Source organism: Halichoeres trimaculatus, unplaced genomic scaffold (genome assembly GCF_033239565.1).
Source record: "Halichoeres trimaculatus isolate MK-OKI-2021-1 unplaced genomic scaffold, fHalTri1.1 fHalTri1_scaffold_6, whole genome shotgun sequence".
NCBI classification, from domain to species: domain Eukaryota; kingdom Metazoa; phylum Chordata; class Actinopteri; order Labriformes; family Labridae; genus Halichoeres; species Halichoeres trimaculatus.
The window spans coordinates 19,889,883-19,907,526 of NW_027437184.1; the positions used below are offsets into that span (position 1 = coordinate 19,889,883).

Below are 17,644 nucleotides of genomic sequence, written 5' to 3' on the forward strand. Positions count from 1 at the left end.
CACACACACCGGCTCACACGCATGCACACACGCACTCAACAGTCTGATCAGCAGCGAGAAGCTCACAGATCAAAGGCTGGAGAAACACAAAGGAGCAGCAGGACATGAGCGAAGGAGCAAAGGGTCTGTTTCCTAATCCACAATAACAACAAGAGCGGTGAGAGTGCTGCAGCCCTGTGCGGTACACAACAGACAACATCGGCCAAATCAGCTGACACACTGCTACAATGGGATCTAATTGGCAGGTGGCCATGAATGATGCCAAAATTGAAAAGCAGTGCCTGACTTTTTTCAGTGAGACAGAAAGTCATGTCACTGAGCCAGGGGGAAAAGGGAAGATTTCTGCTCTAAATCTCAACAGGATGTTTGTATACCAAAGCTTTTAAACAAAGTGACTGTCCTTCAATGATTTCACAGATTAATCTAAGCTTTAGAGTTGATAGCAGCGGTGTGCATTAAGAGAATGACTGGCGGGAGTTTGGTGTGTGGGTTTCCTGCACCCACACACGCAAACAATGTCATTCACAGGCAAGTAAACAGACACACACGCAGTAAATGAGACATAAAATACAGCAAACAGATATGCTGCCATTCTGTTGTCAGCTGTAAACAAACTGAATATACACACAGGTGTACACACGCGCACACACACACAAAAGGCTGACAGTCAACAGATGTACATACAAAGACCTAGATTGGAATTTACACACTGTTGACACACACACACCTGTCCGTCAGTCCCTATGGTGCCTCCGCAGTCTGTGAGCAGCTCGGACATGTCATAGTAGCTGCTGAACTCCCATAGGCAAGCCTCCAGGTTCAGATTTCTGTAGAAGCGTAGCGTGCTGTTCCCCCGTAGAGAGCCGCTGAACTGGTAAGGTGCCGTGTCTCCCATGCTCTCAGGGCTGCGCGTCGAAGCAGTGATGAAGCCATGACCTGTGGTGACCTCGTTATAGTCAAGCACGTTGGAGCAGCGGTGGTTTCCAACCCGCGTTCCATCAGGACTGAGAGTCAGATCAAAGTTCATGAGGGGGCGAGTGGAGATTACCGGTAGCATGCCTGCAGGGCAGAGAAGACATAATATGGTTAAAAAATGTGTCTAACTAGCTTTGATACAAGCCAGAAAACTTACAGGAGAAAAAAAGTTAAGAGAAATGTGGTGATAAGAAAGCAGGGGTGCAACAGAAGGAAATCTGAAGCAGAAGGAAACTGATTAAAAAATCAAGAAGAGAATGTTAAGTAGCGGCTCTGCTGGAGGGTTTCTACAGCAGGGTTTCGATACAACTCTGCAAAGATCTATATTCTCGCTGTCACGCTACTCAGGATGCTCAGATGTGAATATTACACACACTACATTACACTCCACTTCATCTGAGCCCTGCCTCTAGCTCCTACCCACCATCCATGTGCGGCATGGTGACAGTCACTTTGATGAGGTTGGGGTGTTTGGGGTCGTCCGCTCCGGTGTAGCGTAGCTTGGCGGAGAAAGGCTCAGCGCCGACTGTCCCCATCTTGCGTGGTTGACACATGCCTGAAAATGACAGACGTAGATGGAGACATTTGAGGACAAAATGCAAGGCTATGGTTAAGTCTACAGAAAACTTACTGATGCAACAAATCCACCTTCAGTTGTTTTTACACACGTGTGTGTACTTCTCTTTGGTAAACATGTTTTCTGACCTAAGTGAACCATAACTGAGAGAGGTTGTGATTTCTACATTTCTAAGAATATCTTGGGACCACACAGAGAGTGTGGCTCAACTTGTAGCTTTCTTCAATGTGTAGGTGGAGAAAAGGCAGCTTAGGTCATACAATAATAACAGAGAGGGAGTACATTTCATTTTGATTTAATGATGGTTTGATGGGACTGATGTAAGCAAAAGAAATAAAAGATTTTCTTTTTTCTTTGTCTTGTACTCTTGTGCTCCATGGGAATAGCATACCTTTCACTCTTTGATATTTGGTGGATTATGCCACATCACATGGCAGAATAAGACAAACAAAACATGTGATACATGAAGTTCCCAATCTTAAACCAAGTAGCAAAAAAGACCCCATCAACAACCAAATGCACCAACTCCAATGTGTGCCAACTAAGAATCCTTTTATTGGCACTGTTAAACATCAGCCTGTGCAACCAGAACCCAGTTCCTCCTCATGATACATTGCTTTTCTCCACAACCTAAAAATATCTTATAAGAGCGAGGAGAAGAACAGATATTAAAAGCTTTATGAACGAGAGAGTGCCATCACTGAGTAGAGTCTAATTAAACAAACGTTATCAATGAGACTAAAAATGACAAGTTTACTGGTACACTTTGGAAGGCTTCAGGGGAAAGAGTAGATTGTAGAAGCCTTTGAATCTAATTCCATATTGTCAGAAGACAATATGTAAAAGTTTAGACCCCTGAATTTTCTGGGATTAATAAAGAACATTCTATTCTATTCTATTCTATTCTGTTCTATTCTATCCAATAAAAGTTAAGATGTTGCAATGTCACGAGGTCTTTGGTAAAATTTTGAATTTTTCCTGTTTTGTGTTATAGGGGTAATTTCTTGTTATATTAAGTAGATTTCACAACATGTTCCATGTTTGTATTACTCCAAATTCATATCCCGATGATTCCTTGAGGTTTTCCTTATGGAATTTTTGAAAATGTATTCAGACATTATGTGCTTAGTTTTGAGTTGTTTTTGTTTCAACTTTTTGATGGTAAATGTTTTTGAGCAGTCTGCTGTAGGGTCATTTAACTTTGTTTAACTGAACAATGGTATAATAACAATGGTATAAATGGTATTTATTTATTTATATACATACATATAACACAGCAGAAAATTCTGCTGCACCTGATTGACAATGAGATGTGATAAGATAATCAACACAGCAGTTCTTTTTCTTCAGTACTTACACTTTAAGAAGTCTACCCCTTTGTGAATTTTTTTACACTATTTTTTTTTTACCATACTTACATTCTGATTTTTGATAATTAATACCCAGAATGCATCCCTTTTACTCTATTTAAGGTATTTTTTAACATTGTAGTACTGTACTTTAAAACTCTCCTTAAAGCCCTTCATGTGTTGACTTTAGCACCCTTGTGGAAAAACTGGTATCTCTAATTTTTTTATTGGTCTTATCCAGTATTACCAGGAGTGTGAAATGATTTCTTCTTGCTTCCTTAATACTGTCAACAGAGCACTTACTCAAACAAAGGCCTTCTTCAGTATTGGTGCTAATATGAATAAACAGTAATATCCCATTAAAGAAAGTAAGCAAAAAAACAGTAAACACTCTCCTTAATGACCTGGTTTGCTTTTCTGAGTCATAGCAGCACCAGTCTGATAATTTCATCCTGACTCATAGCCAGCTAATAAAACCATCTTTCAGCAGATTTAGGTGACAGGACTGAATACTTGCTCACACCACTTTTCTTTCACATTTAATTCAGAAGTACATGCTGGAAAAAAAGTGAAAATAACACTGTGGGACCAAAATCTGAATTGTTAATGTTCTTTCATAGATGTATTTGTACTTTCTGTAAATGTGCCTGTTTTGCAGCTGTACTGCACAGAAGGTGCTGAATTAGAAAAGCGCTATTCCTCAGCATTCATGATTGTTGGAAGAAAAAAGCCCTTTTGTTCCTCACAGCTACATGCAGCCAAAACCTGTTCGTTTCCGCAGAAATCTGGCAATGTTAGACACAGAAACAGATATTCATTGTTCTCTTCTCACCTTCCTCCTTGCTGATCGTGACAATTGGGCTGCTGAGCTCTAAACCCTCGTCCCCATTCGAATTAACAGCCCTTGCTGCACACTGGACCCTGGAGCCAGCCTGGAAGTAGACTGAGTCCAGTGTGATCATTTTTGACGAGGTAAAGAAGGTGTCAAAGTCCACCTCCCTCATGGGACTGGTGACGCCATCGGGACCAGCTGGGGCACTGATGAGCCAGCGGTAGCGGGTGAGAGTGTTGTTGATGTGCTCACTGACACAGATCGAGCCCGTCTTGTCGTAGTCTGGGTATTTTGTGTTGCATGCCTGGAGGACGGATAAAGATGTTAGCAGGAGTGGGCGGGTGGGCAGGGACAGCAGAGAGATGGAAGTGATACAGCAGATGCCAAAGGACAAATGCAGAGAGAGTACGGTGCAGGTTTCAGACAGACAAGTGAGTGTAACTAAGGAAATCCAGATGTTTAAGTGTGTTTTGTTTACGTATTTAAGATCTAAAAATATCTTATTTAGAAGATAGAGATGCAGGGCTGAGGGGTAAGCTTTGAAGTGCTGCCATGATATCCTTTTAAACCTGTTGACACTGTGCCTCTTGATGCAGCACTCAATACTTCAGTTTTGACAAGACTACTTCATTTCCTCTCCCTGGCCACAACTCACCCTACACACACAAACACAAAAACACAGACACACACACACACACAGGAGCCACCTGAGAAGAAAATGTCTTCACACATCAGCAAAATCCATTGAAGTGTCTCTCTGAATCTGCATCCGTGAGCAGAAGTGATTCTCCTGTGAGTGGGAGCACAAGGACTGTGGCTGACTGAACTGTGTGATGTGTCTGTTAAGGACAGACTGGCCAACTCCAGAAGGACAGTTTAACTTTGACTGAAGGAAAGTACAGGTCTCCAGATCCTGTTACATCATTACCAAAAAATCCAGTGGGTTTAACTGAGGAAAAGATTGAGCACTGGGGATTACGAGCAACACATTTGGGGATTCTGCCTGTTCTGCCAAGTGTTCATAATCTGAGAATTTGCTGAATGGCTTTTAAAAAATGTTAGGTCTTAAAGTTACAAACTGTGGCATTGATTTACTCAGTCATTGTACCATTGCAAATACAATTGTTTCCAATTTCACATTTATTTACGCTTCTACTTGTTTTTTGTTTTTTTTCAGAGTAAAATATTTTACTCTGGTTCTACTGTGTTAGAGTTTTATTCAGTTCAAATTGGCAAAATGCCTAACAACAGAAACAACAGTAACTACTTCTTAATTAAAAAAAAAAAAACCTCAGGGACAACCTTATGGCACGCTTCACATGAAATCATCTGCAATAAGGAGTCCCACACTTCACCACTGCCTGTTGACAATGTGGCAAAAAGGTTTGTTTTGAAAAATGATAGTTCCTTCTGCTCCTCCATGCAGAGCCACCAGTTCACTATGCACTATCTATTACACAAATAACATTTCCAGGTTAAAAAAAACTACAGGAGTTGTAACTTAAATTATGTTCCTATTCTCACTTTTAGTCCAGAACCAGCTCCACACTTACCAAGAAAGAATTTTGTTTCATTTTTTTAAGTTGCATTGTTGGGACATTCCTGTCTGTAAAGAGAGGACTACTGAAGGTGGACTGGAAATGTAAGGGGTAGAGAGTACCATAAGTCAACACAGCAACTGCTGCGATGAGGACTAGCCTATGCACATGGGGCACATGTAGGTATGGGTACCAAATTGGGTACTTTTATAGGTACCGACCGAATTCAGTCTGTAGTACCCAGTGCTGATTTGCTTGAAATCAAAAGGTACCATGTTTGGGTACCTACACAGCATTGCAAGATTATAAATTGAAGAATCAATGTGTTCAATTAAAAAAAAAATTGAGATTTCAAGTTAATATCTATCACTACATAAGCACACAAAAGTACCAGAAATTGGTACTATTGAGCTCCAGTACCATTTGCCAGGGACCGGGCATCAGTATCGCATCGTTTTAGATGTGAAAGGTACTCATCACTAGGTACATGCTTGAGCTGTTTGGGAAACAGCTCTAATATTTCACTTGATACTACATGTCTTCTTCTTCTAAGTTTGGATAAATCAAATAAGAGCAAAACTTTAATCAGAAACTTCCATAAGAAGCTGAAAAATTGAACTACAGTCTCTCAGAACACGATTTGCTTTGTGTAACTAACTTCACATTTTTGTCAGGGTGAAGGATTGAATTAGAATCCAAAGAGGTAAGAGAAGAGGATTGTGACCCTGAGTTGGTTTTCAGGTTGACTCACTGTGACACAGATGACGGGGTAGCCAGCTGGTGGGTGGAGGTTGTCTGGTGTTCTGGTGACATCGTCGTAATGCAGCAGCGACACCACATGTGGCAGGGAGGGGAAGGTGACGTCAGCCATGCTGTTCGTCTCCTCGATGTACACTATCACTTTAGTTACCTGTTTCAGAAAATACAAGGATTTAGAGTAGTGACAACAAATGGCGCTGAACTGTTTGTGAATAATGACACTGTGATTTAAAACGATTTAACCTATCGCAGCGTTCACAATCTCACACTCATAGCTCCCCTCTCTTTTTCTCTCATTTCTCTCCCACTGTCTCTTCTCTTCTGCCAGCTGCTTTTTTTCAGAATATCTATTATTTATGGTGAATGTTTTCGTAGTTCTTTGGGCTGCGGCTACAGCGGAGTGCTGCCGTTGTCCAAGCCAGGGCACACTTGTAAAAGAGATGTCTGTACTCAGAGGAACTAACCTGGATGAATATGGGTCAAATCAGGGAAAGACAGGAGGTTTTCATCTCTTTACTTTTTCATCAGGCTAAATTTCCATAACTGTCAGATTGAATTTTGCGTGATTTCTGTGTTGGTTCACCATCAAAACGCCTCTGACCTGAGTTTCAGCCACCATGTTTTCATCCGGCTTCAGGTGAAGAGTAAAGGCTTCCCTCATCTCTCTGACTCCATCGAACAGCACTTCCACCTCCACCATGTGCTCCTTATCCCCCTGTTTGAACTCAATGTCTGAGCACACACGAACACAACACAGCACAAAGAGATCACCATTAGAAAAAGTGGACGGTGTTTTCAAAGGGAGATAAGTGAGGTCGCAGAAAGTCCAAGTGTCTGTCTTTTTTTTTTGCTGAACTTGGTTTTCATGGCTCAAATAAAAAGCCTCTCTGGTTAGCTAAAATCATGATGAAGCGCTTCAGAGAAATATACCACTTAGCCAAAAAGCATTGCAGGTTTCTATTTGCATAGTGCTTAAAGTGGCCCATCTTCTGAGTGAGATAAGTAACAGAGCTTTGCATTGGAAATGTGCTGCACTGAGAAAATACTCTGCAAAATGAGAAATTCAACGGTGTATGATTCAAAACTGGTGGAAAATTGGCACTATGTGAACGGTGGCTGGGCAGGTATGATTTGAATAGACTAAAAGTATTCATATAAATATTTCAAGACTTGATTAAGCTTGGAAAGGTTCACCGCGTTAAAAGCTGAGCGGATAGAGAGGAAGATTTCACCCTGCTGACAAAGCATGAAGAATGCTGAAATTCAATTTAAAATTACCTGACCCTCCACTGGACTATTGCAAAAAAATTACCTTTTCCCGTTTGGGATGAAATTAGAAATCAATGACCCCCGCCGAAATAAATCCCTGTGCCGTCTTTTTATTTATTCCACATTCCCACGATTCAAAACCTCTCTCATTACAGTCACTGCTACCAACACATAATGGAAATCTATCCCATCTCTGCAGGCAAGAAAAGCAACACAGGTATTAAGACTGTGATAAGTAGTTGTTTTGAGGTGCTTTATAAGGGAGGACAAGCATTTAACATGCACATTCACATTTGCAAACTGTTTCTCCCATTATTCAGCAAACACATGTGAGCTTGGTTACATGTTTTTTTGTTTCCTTTAACCCTGACCACAAGACAGTGTGTGAAGTTCACCTTGGGACACAGGGTAGTAGTCCTCTCCTGAGATAGCTGACCCGTCCTTGGTGTGAACACGGACCACCGACACCTTTGATGTGTCACCCACTCGCACCACAGGGATTCTCACAGTTGCGACTGAACCAGCTTCCTTTGGTTCACTGACACTGAACTTTGTCTCCAAGAATCGTATGATAGGTTCTGAAAGGAACAGAAAGAGGAAAAAAACAAAACATAAAATGCAAACAGACTGTTGGGTGATGGAGTGAAACCTTTAGTTACCGCTGCAGATGATGAGAAATTTAAAACTATGTGTCTACTGACATTTACCATTTTTTTCTTATTCATCAGACTAAATTATTCAATTAATCACATAAAGGAAAAGCCAAAATGACTACTTTCTATTCCACTGGAGGTAAATTTAATGTTCCACTTTCCTCCCCCTCCTCCTTCTCTTCTTCACACTTACTGTCAGCTGTGTCCTTGATTTTCAGCAGGGTCTCATTCAAAGCTCCCACTGACGCGCCAAACTGTGAGCCGCTCTTCGGGTTGCCTAAGACCAACCGCAGCTCTTCTCCTTCCTCGTACAGCATGTCATCAACCAGTGACAGAACACAAGGCTTCTCTGTCTCGCCTAGAGTGCACAGCGAGATAGTGATGACGGGACATGTCAAAAGACTTGAAATAAGAGAGAAGAGAACAAATTCTACAAGATTTTTACAGGCTATTTATATAACTATTTCTTCCTTTGTTCAGCTCCTCCAGATTTCCTGGAAGCTGTTTGCACATATTGTGTAAAACATTGCTGAAAACGAGCACAGCAGGTAACGTGTGGAAGATTAAAACTTGCAAGGTAAACCTGCGATATCTGCATGGCACTGTTGATTTTTGCAGGAAACGTGTTTACAGTTAAAGCTGTGTTTGATTAACAAGGTGTCAACTTTGAGGACTTGAGATGAATCTTGAGAACAAACATGTGAGATGGGACTAAAGAAGCACCTGGCAGGAAAGAGATGACAGACGCATCTGTGTTGGGTCGCTCATCAAAGTCAGAGGTGACCTCCGCAGAGCCCTGACGAGTGTAACAGCGAACAGTGGATTTGTGTCTGATGTCTCCGCTGCGGTACACCACTGCTGTGATCTGACCATCGCTCTCCTCTCCGGTGTACACAGGCTCACGGAACTGGACCTTTGGCACTGTCAATGAACAGACCAGAGAAGTTCAACCAATACACATCAAAGGACCCCCCCACCCTCTTTGGTGTCAGGCTTCAGTTTAACAACTGACAGTAGCTGTAAAGCAAATCAGAGCACATCAGGCAGCTGTGACAAAGAGATTTTTTTTCTGGCTGGGCAGTTGTGGTAAAAGCTTTAAAACTATAAATACATGTTCAAAGAGAAGAGTTATATTTAGTTAAACAGCTAAATTGAAGAGCATCATAAGAGAAGAAAAAGTCCTTAAGGCAGTGCTTCTTATCATTTTCATCAACAGTGGCACTTAGAATCTTCATTGTTTAAGTAAAATCATCACTTAGTTCAAAAAAATACGAACTGAAAAAGAATCTCACAATCAATAGACAGCAGCTCTAGGTGCTCAGGGCTAAATGCTAGCTATGTTAGCTTATGGAAAAAAAATAATGAAACCACTTACAGTCAGACACTGAGTCATTGATGAAGACGACAGCTTTCCCAGGTTCCCCCAGAATGCCGTTCACTGGCATACGTAGGACCAGCTCGAAGTTCTCTGTCCCCTCCAGCTCTGGTTGCCCCAGGTCGTCCAGGATGGTGACCCTGAATGTCTGCATGCTGACACCTGGGGCAAAGTCTAGGTTTCGACTGATGCCCACGTAATCAATGCCAGCTGGTGGGAGGACAGCAAGCAGGATAAGGGAGTCAGGACTGAGGATCTTGAAAAGACTGATTATCTGAGAGGTAAGTGTGATATTTCCCAGAAGTCACAGCGGGAGCCTACCTTCTGCAGAGACAGGTTCTGCCTTGCGAGATCGGACAGTGACGGTGCCAGTCTTCGACAGATCTGTTCCCGTCCTCCACACCTTAACCTCCACATATCCATCACTTTCATCCACGTGATACTCCACCTCTCCAAAGTAAAACACAGGGACTGGAGAAGAAAGAAGAAAAGAAGAAAGTTAATCAAATTTACTGAACAGTTTTTGCTCATTCTTTCATGTCTTGTCTCTTTTTATCCTTGCTGTTTATTGATGCAGTTTTACTTCACTTTGAAACCATGTTTCACTTTTTCACACTGTTTTACATATTAACCTTCGGAGCGTTTTATTGATGAGAGCACACGTTGGCACATTTGATTCAGTCTTTTTAGTTCGCTGCTGTTTGAGACTTTGCTCAAACTCCTCATCAAAGGTTGATTGACACCTATTCACTTGACAAATTCTATTTAATGGCTTTTAACCTCTTTTATTCACATTTGCAGCAGAGTTTGTACTTGCAGAGTGTTTTTTGTTTCTTGTCTTCTCTCTTTATGCCTGCACCTGTGATAACATTCAACCTGTCAGCAGCCACCCACAGCCTGACATGATTCAATTGTAAAGCCAGTAGTCAGACACAGAGGTCAAACAGCGACAGCCCATTAGTTTCAAGTTAACCTGCAGGGGAGCATGACCTTTACCCTCAGCTGGCCTCCCATCCAACCTCATTGCTAGCATTTGCCTTTACAGAAATAACTACTTTAAAACAAAAAAGGATGCATTTAGCACTGGAAAACAAGATCTTTATGTGTGTGCATGTGTTTCTTTCTCTAAATGTGGCATAGAGAAATGGTGGGACGGGGGAGGAAAGGGGGGTAGAGGCCCCCTAGACTGCTCAAAGGCTTGTTTGAACTGGCATTGTTTCCTGAGGCAGCAAGGTGAAGGCAGTCCGATGTGTATTTGACAGCTTCATCTCACACAGCCCCCCTGTCAAGTCCAAAATAACTGAAGGAATGAAGGTTTTTGCGTCCGTTTTATGTCTCTTGCACAGCTTCTTTTCTTATATTCTGACATGTAATCCAAAAATAGACCACGTGTTATCATGTTCTCAGCTCCGTGATCAAATACCTCTGCAGTCCAGAGACTTTTTTCCTGAATATTTCTCTTCGCATACTGTCATATTTTATTTACATTCTTTAACTGGGCCACATAACAAAAGCTAAGAATAGTGCACATAATCAAGGGAAAATATAAAAATCACTGCGGTTATATTTTGACTCTTATTTCTGCAAAATAAGCGACAGCCCAGGGCAACAATATCCACAAAGTCTTACACAAATCAAGTGCAGGCTGTGTCCTCTCTCTCAACCTAAACATTCGTTTTCTTACTGCATCTGTTTCTTTTTCAACTCCTACGTAGTCTGCCTCACCTCGCAGATGAAGCACAGTTTTATCATGCAAATGAGAGTTTGTGAATGTGCACAATAGCAGAGTAAACCAGAGATTGTGTAGGTGGGCAAAAAACAGATGGATAAAAACATCAGATCAGATACTCTAACAGTCTGAATGTTGGGATTTTTTTCTTTCTTTTTTTGTAGATGATAATTATGATGTTGAAACATGTCACGTATCTGTAAACACTGTGTTTCTTATCTGGCACACATTCCTTTTATGCTCAGAGGAACGTCTGCTCCGGTGCTAATATACATGTCTGCATTTTCACATGTCCAAACTGCGCCCGGGAGACGTCAAATTCTTAACACCATGGGAGAGGAAGAGCGATGAGTGATAAGTGAAAACTACATCCTCTCCTCTCATCCCCTCTGGGTCCACGCCTGTGGTTTATCACTCTGTAGTGTGTGTGAGAGCTGGGGCAGGTGTGAAACCCAAATTGTGATAATTATTACGTGTGAGTGTGTGTCACTGCTCCTTTAAGTGTAGTTTATAGAGCATTCTCAGCTGTGCTCTGAAGAAGGAAGAGGGCAATGCATAGAATCTTAGAAACTTGTCTGTAAACATTACTGGGGGGTATTTCCTTTATGTTATAAATTAAAACTCCTCCAGTTAAAATTCTGACATTAGATCACTAAGAACTAGAAAACAAAGACATCTTAAATCTTAAAAAGTTGACAGCAGAAATAACATGTTTACAGCCTGGAAAAAGGCAATCTTTGTCTAGGTAGCCAGTTTCTCTATCTGTACAAACCTTACAGGAGAGTACATTTCTTATAAGTGATAATTTGTGTGTATATTTAACTGATACATTTCACATAACTAAGGGCAGGAATGATCTGACTAACAGGCGGGCACAATGCAGCAGCCTGTGAAGAGGTTAAAGACCCACCTTAATTCAGTGCCATATTAATGTTAAAATTAAGTTTACATGTTTTCACCCTAAAAAGCAACTCTGGATGAGAAATATGGTACTCAGAACAAAAAAAAAAGTTTATTTTGAAATAGGCTGTAAACATGCTTATTTTGGCTTTGAAAGTCAGATTTTTGGCTTGGGGTGTACATAGCTCCCAGTGCTTCCGTAGCCAGTCTTGAGCAGACTCTCAATGAACAGGTTTGATATGCACTGCCCAGCCAAAAAAAAAGGTTCACACTCTCTTATATTATATTGCACTGCCTTTAGCTTTGATTACGACACAAATTCACTGTGGCATTGTTTTGATAAGCTTCTGCAACGTCACAAGATTAATTTCCATCTGTTGTTGCATTCATTTTTTTTTCACTAAGATCTTACATTGATGATGGTAGAGTCTGACTGCAGTGCAAAGCCTTCTCCAGCACATCTCAAAGATTCTCAACGGGGTCAAGGTCTGGACTGTGGTGGTCAATCCATGTGTAAAAATTGTGTCTTCTGCTCCCTGAACGACTCTTTTCACAATTTGAACCCAATGAATCCTGGTATTGTCATCTTGGAATATGGCCGTGCCATCAGGGAAGAAAAAATCCACTGATGTTATAACCTGGTCATTCAGTATATTCAGGTAGTCAGCTGACCTCATTCTTTGAGCACAGACTGTTGCTGAACCTAGACCTGACCAACTGCAGCAACCCCAGATCATAGCACTGCCCCCACAGGCTTGGACAGTAGAGCTAAGCATGATGGGTGATCACTTCATCTGCCTCTCTTCTTACCCTGATGGCCCATCACTCTGGAACAGGGTAAATCTGGACTCATTAGACCACATGACCTTCTTCCATTGCTCCAGAGTCCAATCTATATGCTCCCTTGCAAATTAAAGCCTTTTTTTCCAGTTAGCTTCACTGATTGCTGACTCGCAGCGGTCAGACTCTACCATCACCAATGCAAGATGTTGGTGAAAAATTAATGCAACACTGGATGGAAATAAATCTTGTGATGCTGCAGAAGCTTATCAAAACAATGCCACAGTCAATGCGTGCAGTAATCAAAGCTACCTTATACCATCACCCACTCAAACTTTTGATCACATTCTGGTCAACCCTTAGGGCTAAGACGACATTTTTCAAATTATTATTTTTTAACATGAACAGAAAAAGAACAAAAATTAAAAAGTAGTCGCTGTGTAATGCAGAAAAAGAAAATGATTGAAGTAAACAAAATAATCTTTGGGCAATAAAATAATTGGAAACTTTTCATTCTATGACTTGGGAAACTAGAAAAAAAAGATTAGGAAATGTTTTGCTGCATCTTTTCTGACTTTCCATATTCTTTGCTTTTGTGCCTGAAATTCCAGACATTTCAACCTCTCACATTATTTAAATCATTTATTATCAATTTGATTGATTAAGATATGCAACCTTTCTTAAAATGTACGAGTCAAAAAAGCTTAGCAAACAATCTGGGATTGGGGTAATCTCTGTTTGCAAAGGTGAAATGCTATTTTTGCAAACTATAGCTAACTCAAGAAATGTTTTACCTGTTTTACTATATGATAATTTGCAAAATTAAATTTCTCTTTCTCATATTTGATGTAATAATTTTTTATCTTTTGGTTCTGCAGGCTACCAGTAGGCAAAATTACGGGGAGGGGCTATCATAATTTGTGCTTGTAGGATGTATGATAATTGGAGATGTGCGCTGGAATGCAGAAAATGTGTATCTTTCAGCAGCTTAAAATTTAAATAATTCAGTTTAGGAACAGGGAGAGACTGCTTAATGTCAGCAGGTGAAACTAAATTCCTCCAGCTTCAAGCCTACAGCACTTTACCTCCTAAAGTTTAGAAAGTATCCAAACTTTTCCCATGCCTGCAAGCAGTTGGTGACCACATCTGCCCCCTCCAGAGTGTGACCAACAGTGAGGCTGCCCCAATATTTAAATGACGGACTGGGGTTTCCAAGAACTTCTCAGAGCTAATCTACAATTCTACAAACTCAGCTGAGGCCATATGCACCCAGCTGAGTGGGGCTGACAGTTGTCCCTCCTTGGCAGGGAACAAGGAGATGACAACACTCACTTTGAGTCAGTGTGCAGCCATGCAGAGCCTGACACTCAAGGAGACAGGTACTGTAGAGTTTAATCTGATAAAGCACTAAATCTAGCAGACACTTCTGGGTCTTTTTTTGCTGCTAAAGTGAGAAAGAGTCAGAGAGAAAGAAACAGATGTAAGGAGAGCAGCAGACTGAACTTGACTTTGACCTAAGGGAAGGAAAAATGGGGCAAGAAAGAGCACTGGCATGCGCACGAGCACTTATCCCTCTTATTTTTGTTGCTTTTGAGGTCTACGTACATAAACATGTACTCATAGCACACACAGGTATCAGTGTACACACAGCGTGCTCATGTGTATCATTATTTTCCTTGCAGAGTAGAGTTTTGTGCTATTGTGCAGGAGGGTGCAGTTTGACTGTCTGGGTGCAGGTATTAGAGCTCTGTAAGAAGGTGTGTTATCCTCTGGGAAGCTAAAAATGACACATCATCTCTCATTGGAGTTGGGCCTTCACAAACACATTTCCATTCCTTTGAACTAAGCAGCAAAACTGAAGTCTTCTGACAATTTACGAACAATCAGACGGTGTGTCATGTTTCCTGTTAACTAGCCCCCCAGATGCCTCCATACACACAGACACAAAAACACACAGACACAAACTCAGTTTGGCACAATCGTTCAAATCCTAAATGAGTTCTCGCTTGTAGGTTGGCACTGTTTTATTTATCCCAGTCTGCAGTCTGCCAATAGTATGACAAGTCCTCTGCGACACTAGTCTTCATGCTACAAATAATTTAAGATGTGATAAAAGACTTATTAAAAAGGAAGAGAAGGAGAAATTGAAAAGTCTTTGAAAGAAATCTAAAATTTTCCTCAGAAAAGAAAAGATTTTAGGCAAAATTCTGTTGATGAAGACTAAAACTTGTCTCAGTTTCAAACAATATGTCTGACAAAATAAAAGGCACTGAAATAACTTTTGTTCTGTCTGAAAAAGTGCCTGAAGAATTTCTGCCTTCATTGTTTCCTATTTGTTGTGGATGGGAGCCAAAAGCTGCTTAAGATACCAACAAGATCACTGCCAATGAGCTAAAATTTAACAATGAGTTAGAACATGACAAGGGTTGTGGCGCTTAGTACAGAAGAGACTTACTGAGACTTCTTTGTATTTGTGCAGATGGATTGTTGAGTTTTCAAAGCCTGAATCATAAAAGCCCACAGTTTACAGACAATATAGGTGTTGCAGTATTTTATCCCAGGGCTCAGACTTGGGACAGTCCTGATTTTTAGGGCTTGTATTACAAACGGAGCAAAGCCTGATCTGAAAGGAGTGACGAGGCCAGAGCCTGGGCACCAAGCAGCAAAATGTAGTAGCTGCTAAAATAAACAATTTAACATGAGTTGTCTGATTGAAGCAGGACTTGAGTACCAATGACTCAGAATCAAGCATTGGCTGCAAGAGAACTCAAAAGATAACAAGGATGATACAAACTCTTATTTTATTAAAGGCTGTTGTTTTTTTACCTCCGCCAAGGAGGTTATGTTTTTGGGCGAGTTTGTCTGTTTGTCCGTGAACAATATAACGCAAAAAGTAAAGAACAGATCTGGATGAAATTTTCAGGACAAGTTCAAAATGGGATAAGAAAGAATAGATGAAATTTTGGAGGTGATCCAGATTCGGATCCAAATCCAGGACTCTTTTAAAGGATTCTTTATCATTGTGAGATAGGGCCGTTTTCACCATATGTGTATATAACTTCATGATAAATGGGCAGTACGATCTAGATTCTGTCAATATTCTGGATACTAAGATCCGGAACATGAAATATGTACTGGGTCATCATCATTTTCAACACTGTCAGGTAGCAGACAGTCTGCTGAAAGGGAGTATAACATTAAAGTAGGACTAAAGTGTTGGTGACAATCACAATATGCTTGGTGGAGGTCTGCGCTCTTCTTCTTCTTCTTCTTCTTCTTCTTCTTCTTCTTCTTCTTCTTCTTCTTCTTCTCATTATTATTATTATTATTATTATTATTATTATTATTATTATTATTATTATTATTATTATTATTATTATTGTTATTATTATTATTATTATTATTATTATTATTATTATTATTGTTATTATCATTATTATTACAATTACTATTTGCTCATAAGTTCATGTTTATGTATCGTCTTTTTCTGTAACATTTCTTGCCAGGATGCTTTAGGTAATACTGTAATCTATGAGTTTCAGAGATTTTACTGTAAAAGAAGCACTGAGAGGGAGACTGAGACCAACACAAACTTCTACAGACATATATCCTGGAAAGGAAATGGGATGCTAAAGTTAGCTTAGTTTGTATATGTTACTATTAGTAAGGTAACGACAGCATAGCCCTTAACAAAAGCTCATGTAAAGCTGACCTTGGATTGCTTATACTTGACCAGAGTGTCTTCTGCTTTATTTTGAGAAAAATAGCAAAACTTTTGGTGTACTCCTCTACAGCAAGACATCTAAGTCACAAACTTTAGCAGGGACTTTCAATCCTTTTATGTGTATAGCGTAAATCAATGTGGAAAAGAGAGCTGGCAGGGAGGACTGGCAGCCCAGAATAGGTATTTCCCAGCAGGCTTGTTCTCCCCATGGTGAAACTCTTTTTTTTCTTTAGGAGATATAATCTGCCTTGCCCATATGACGCTTGAACAGAATCAAAGTAAACCAGTATTTTAATATAGTCCCACTGGTGAGTCTTGACCGTAATTAAAACCTTTCCTGAGCGACAGGGAGGCAGAAGTTTGATTCTACCTGTCTGTTACAGGTGCAAGGTACGAGTCAGGGTGCCTCAGGCACTCTTTTCTCATATTCATCAAGCTTCAGTTGGTTTGTAAGCAAGCTTAATTAAGAGAAGTTCTGTGATATGAAAGCTCTGATGACAGTTCGATACAGCAAAGCTCACAGTGTTGTCAATTTACACCTGCAGAGTGTGTTAACAGGCTTCAAGGTGCTCATATGTGTTGTTTATGTTTTTAAGTCCCGCACAACAACATCAAGCAGAAATAATGAAATGTTCTCAGCTTTCCAGTGGAGCTGAAATGTTGCACAAAGACCTCTTGAACTGATATAAAAGAAGAAACTAGAGAGGAATAAAAAACTGTACAGAATGCCTTACCATCGTCCATATCCTCCAGGATGTTGACTTTGGTAGTCGGGTAGTGCATTCCCAAACGCCCTCCGACAGGCAGTGACAGAGTGACATTGAAGCTCTCCTCTCCTTCGTACAAAGAGTCATCGATGACCACCACACGGCAGTGCTTCTCCCTTTCACCCTTGTCAAAGCGGAGGATGCTGCCGTGCTCTTCTGGACGCGAGATGTAGTCAGAATATGAAAGGACGGTCGTGGGAATGGTCCCTGTTGCTGAACCTTTGAAGGTGAAAATGGGATAAAATCTTTAAACAGATCAGATCTTTGGTGTGACATTTCTATGTATAACATTTTTCCAAGCTTCCTTTTCAGGACTGGAGAGTAATCAGTTTCTGTTGCATGTTTTCACTTCAATAAAAATCAGACTATTTATAAATCCTAGCTACTAAAGTTTGACCTTTAATTACTGAAAGCCCA

At 40.6% G+C, this 17,644-nt stretch overlaps 1 protein-coding gene across 1 annotated transcript in view; it reads right to left on the minus strand.

Moving 5' to 3' along the window:
• Positions 1-17,644, minus strand: part of frem2a (FRAS1 related extracellular matrix 2a) — a 78,892-nt gene that overhangs the window by 6,358 nt on the left and 54,890 nt on the right. The window contains exons 6-16 of the mRNA XM_074672772.1: positions 17,195-17,446; positions 9,649-9,798; positions 9,328-9,537; positions 8,676-8,873; positions 8,146-8,310; positions 7,695-7,877; positions 6,632-6,762; positions 6,023-6,181; positions 3,734-4,037; positions 1,400-1,531; positions 728-1,059 (exon numbers count right to left, since the gene is read on the minus strand). Of these exons, the coding sequence (XP_074528873.1) occupies positions 728-1,059; positions 1,400-1,531; positions 3,734-4,037; positions 6,023-6,181; positions 6,632-6,762; positions 7,695-7,877; positions 8,146-8,310; positions 8,676-8,873; positions 9,328-9,537; positions 9,649-9,798; positions 17,195-17,446 (2,216 nt within the window). The remainder of the gene's footprint in view (positions 1-727; positions 1,060-1,399; positions 1,532-3,733; positions 4,038-6,022; positions 6,182-6,631; positions 6,763-7,694; positions 7,878-8,145; positions 8,311-8,675; positions 8,874-9,327; positions 9,538-9,648; positions 9,799-17,194; positions 17,447-17,644) is intronic.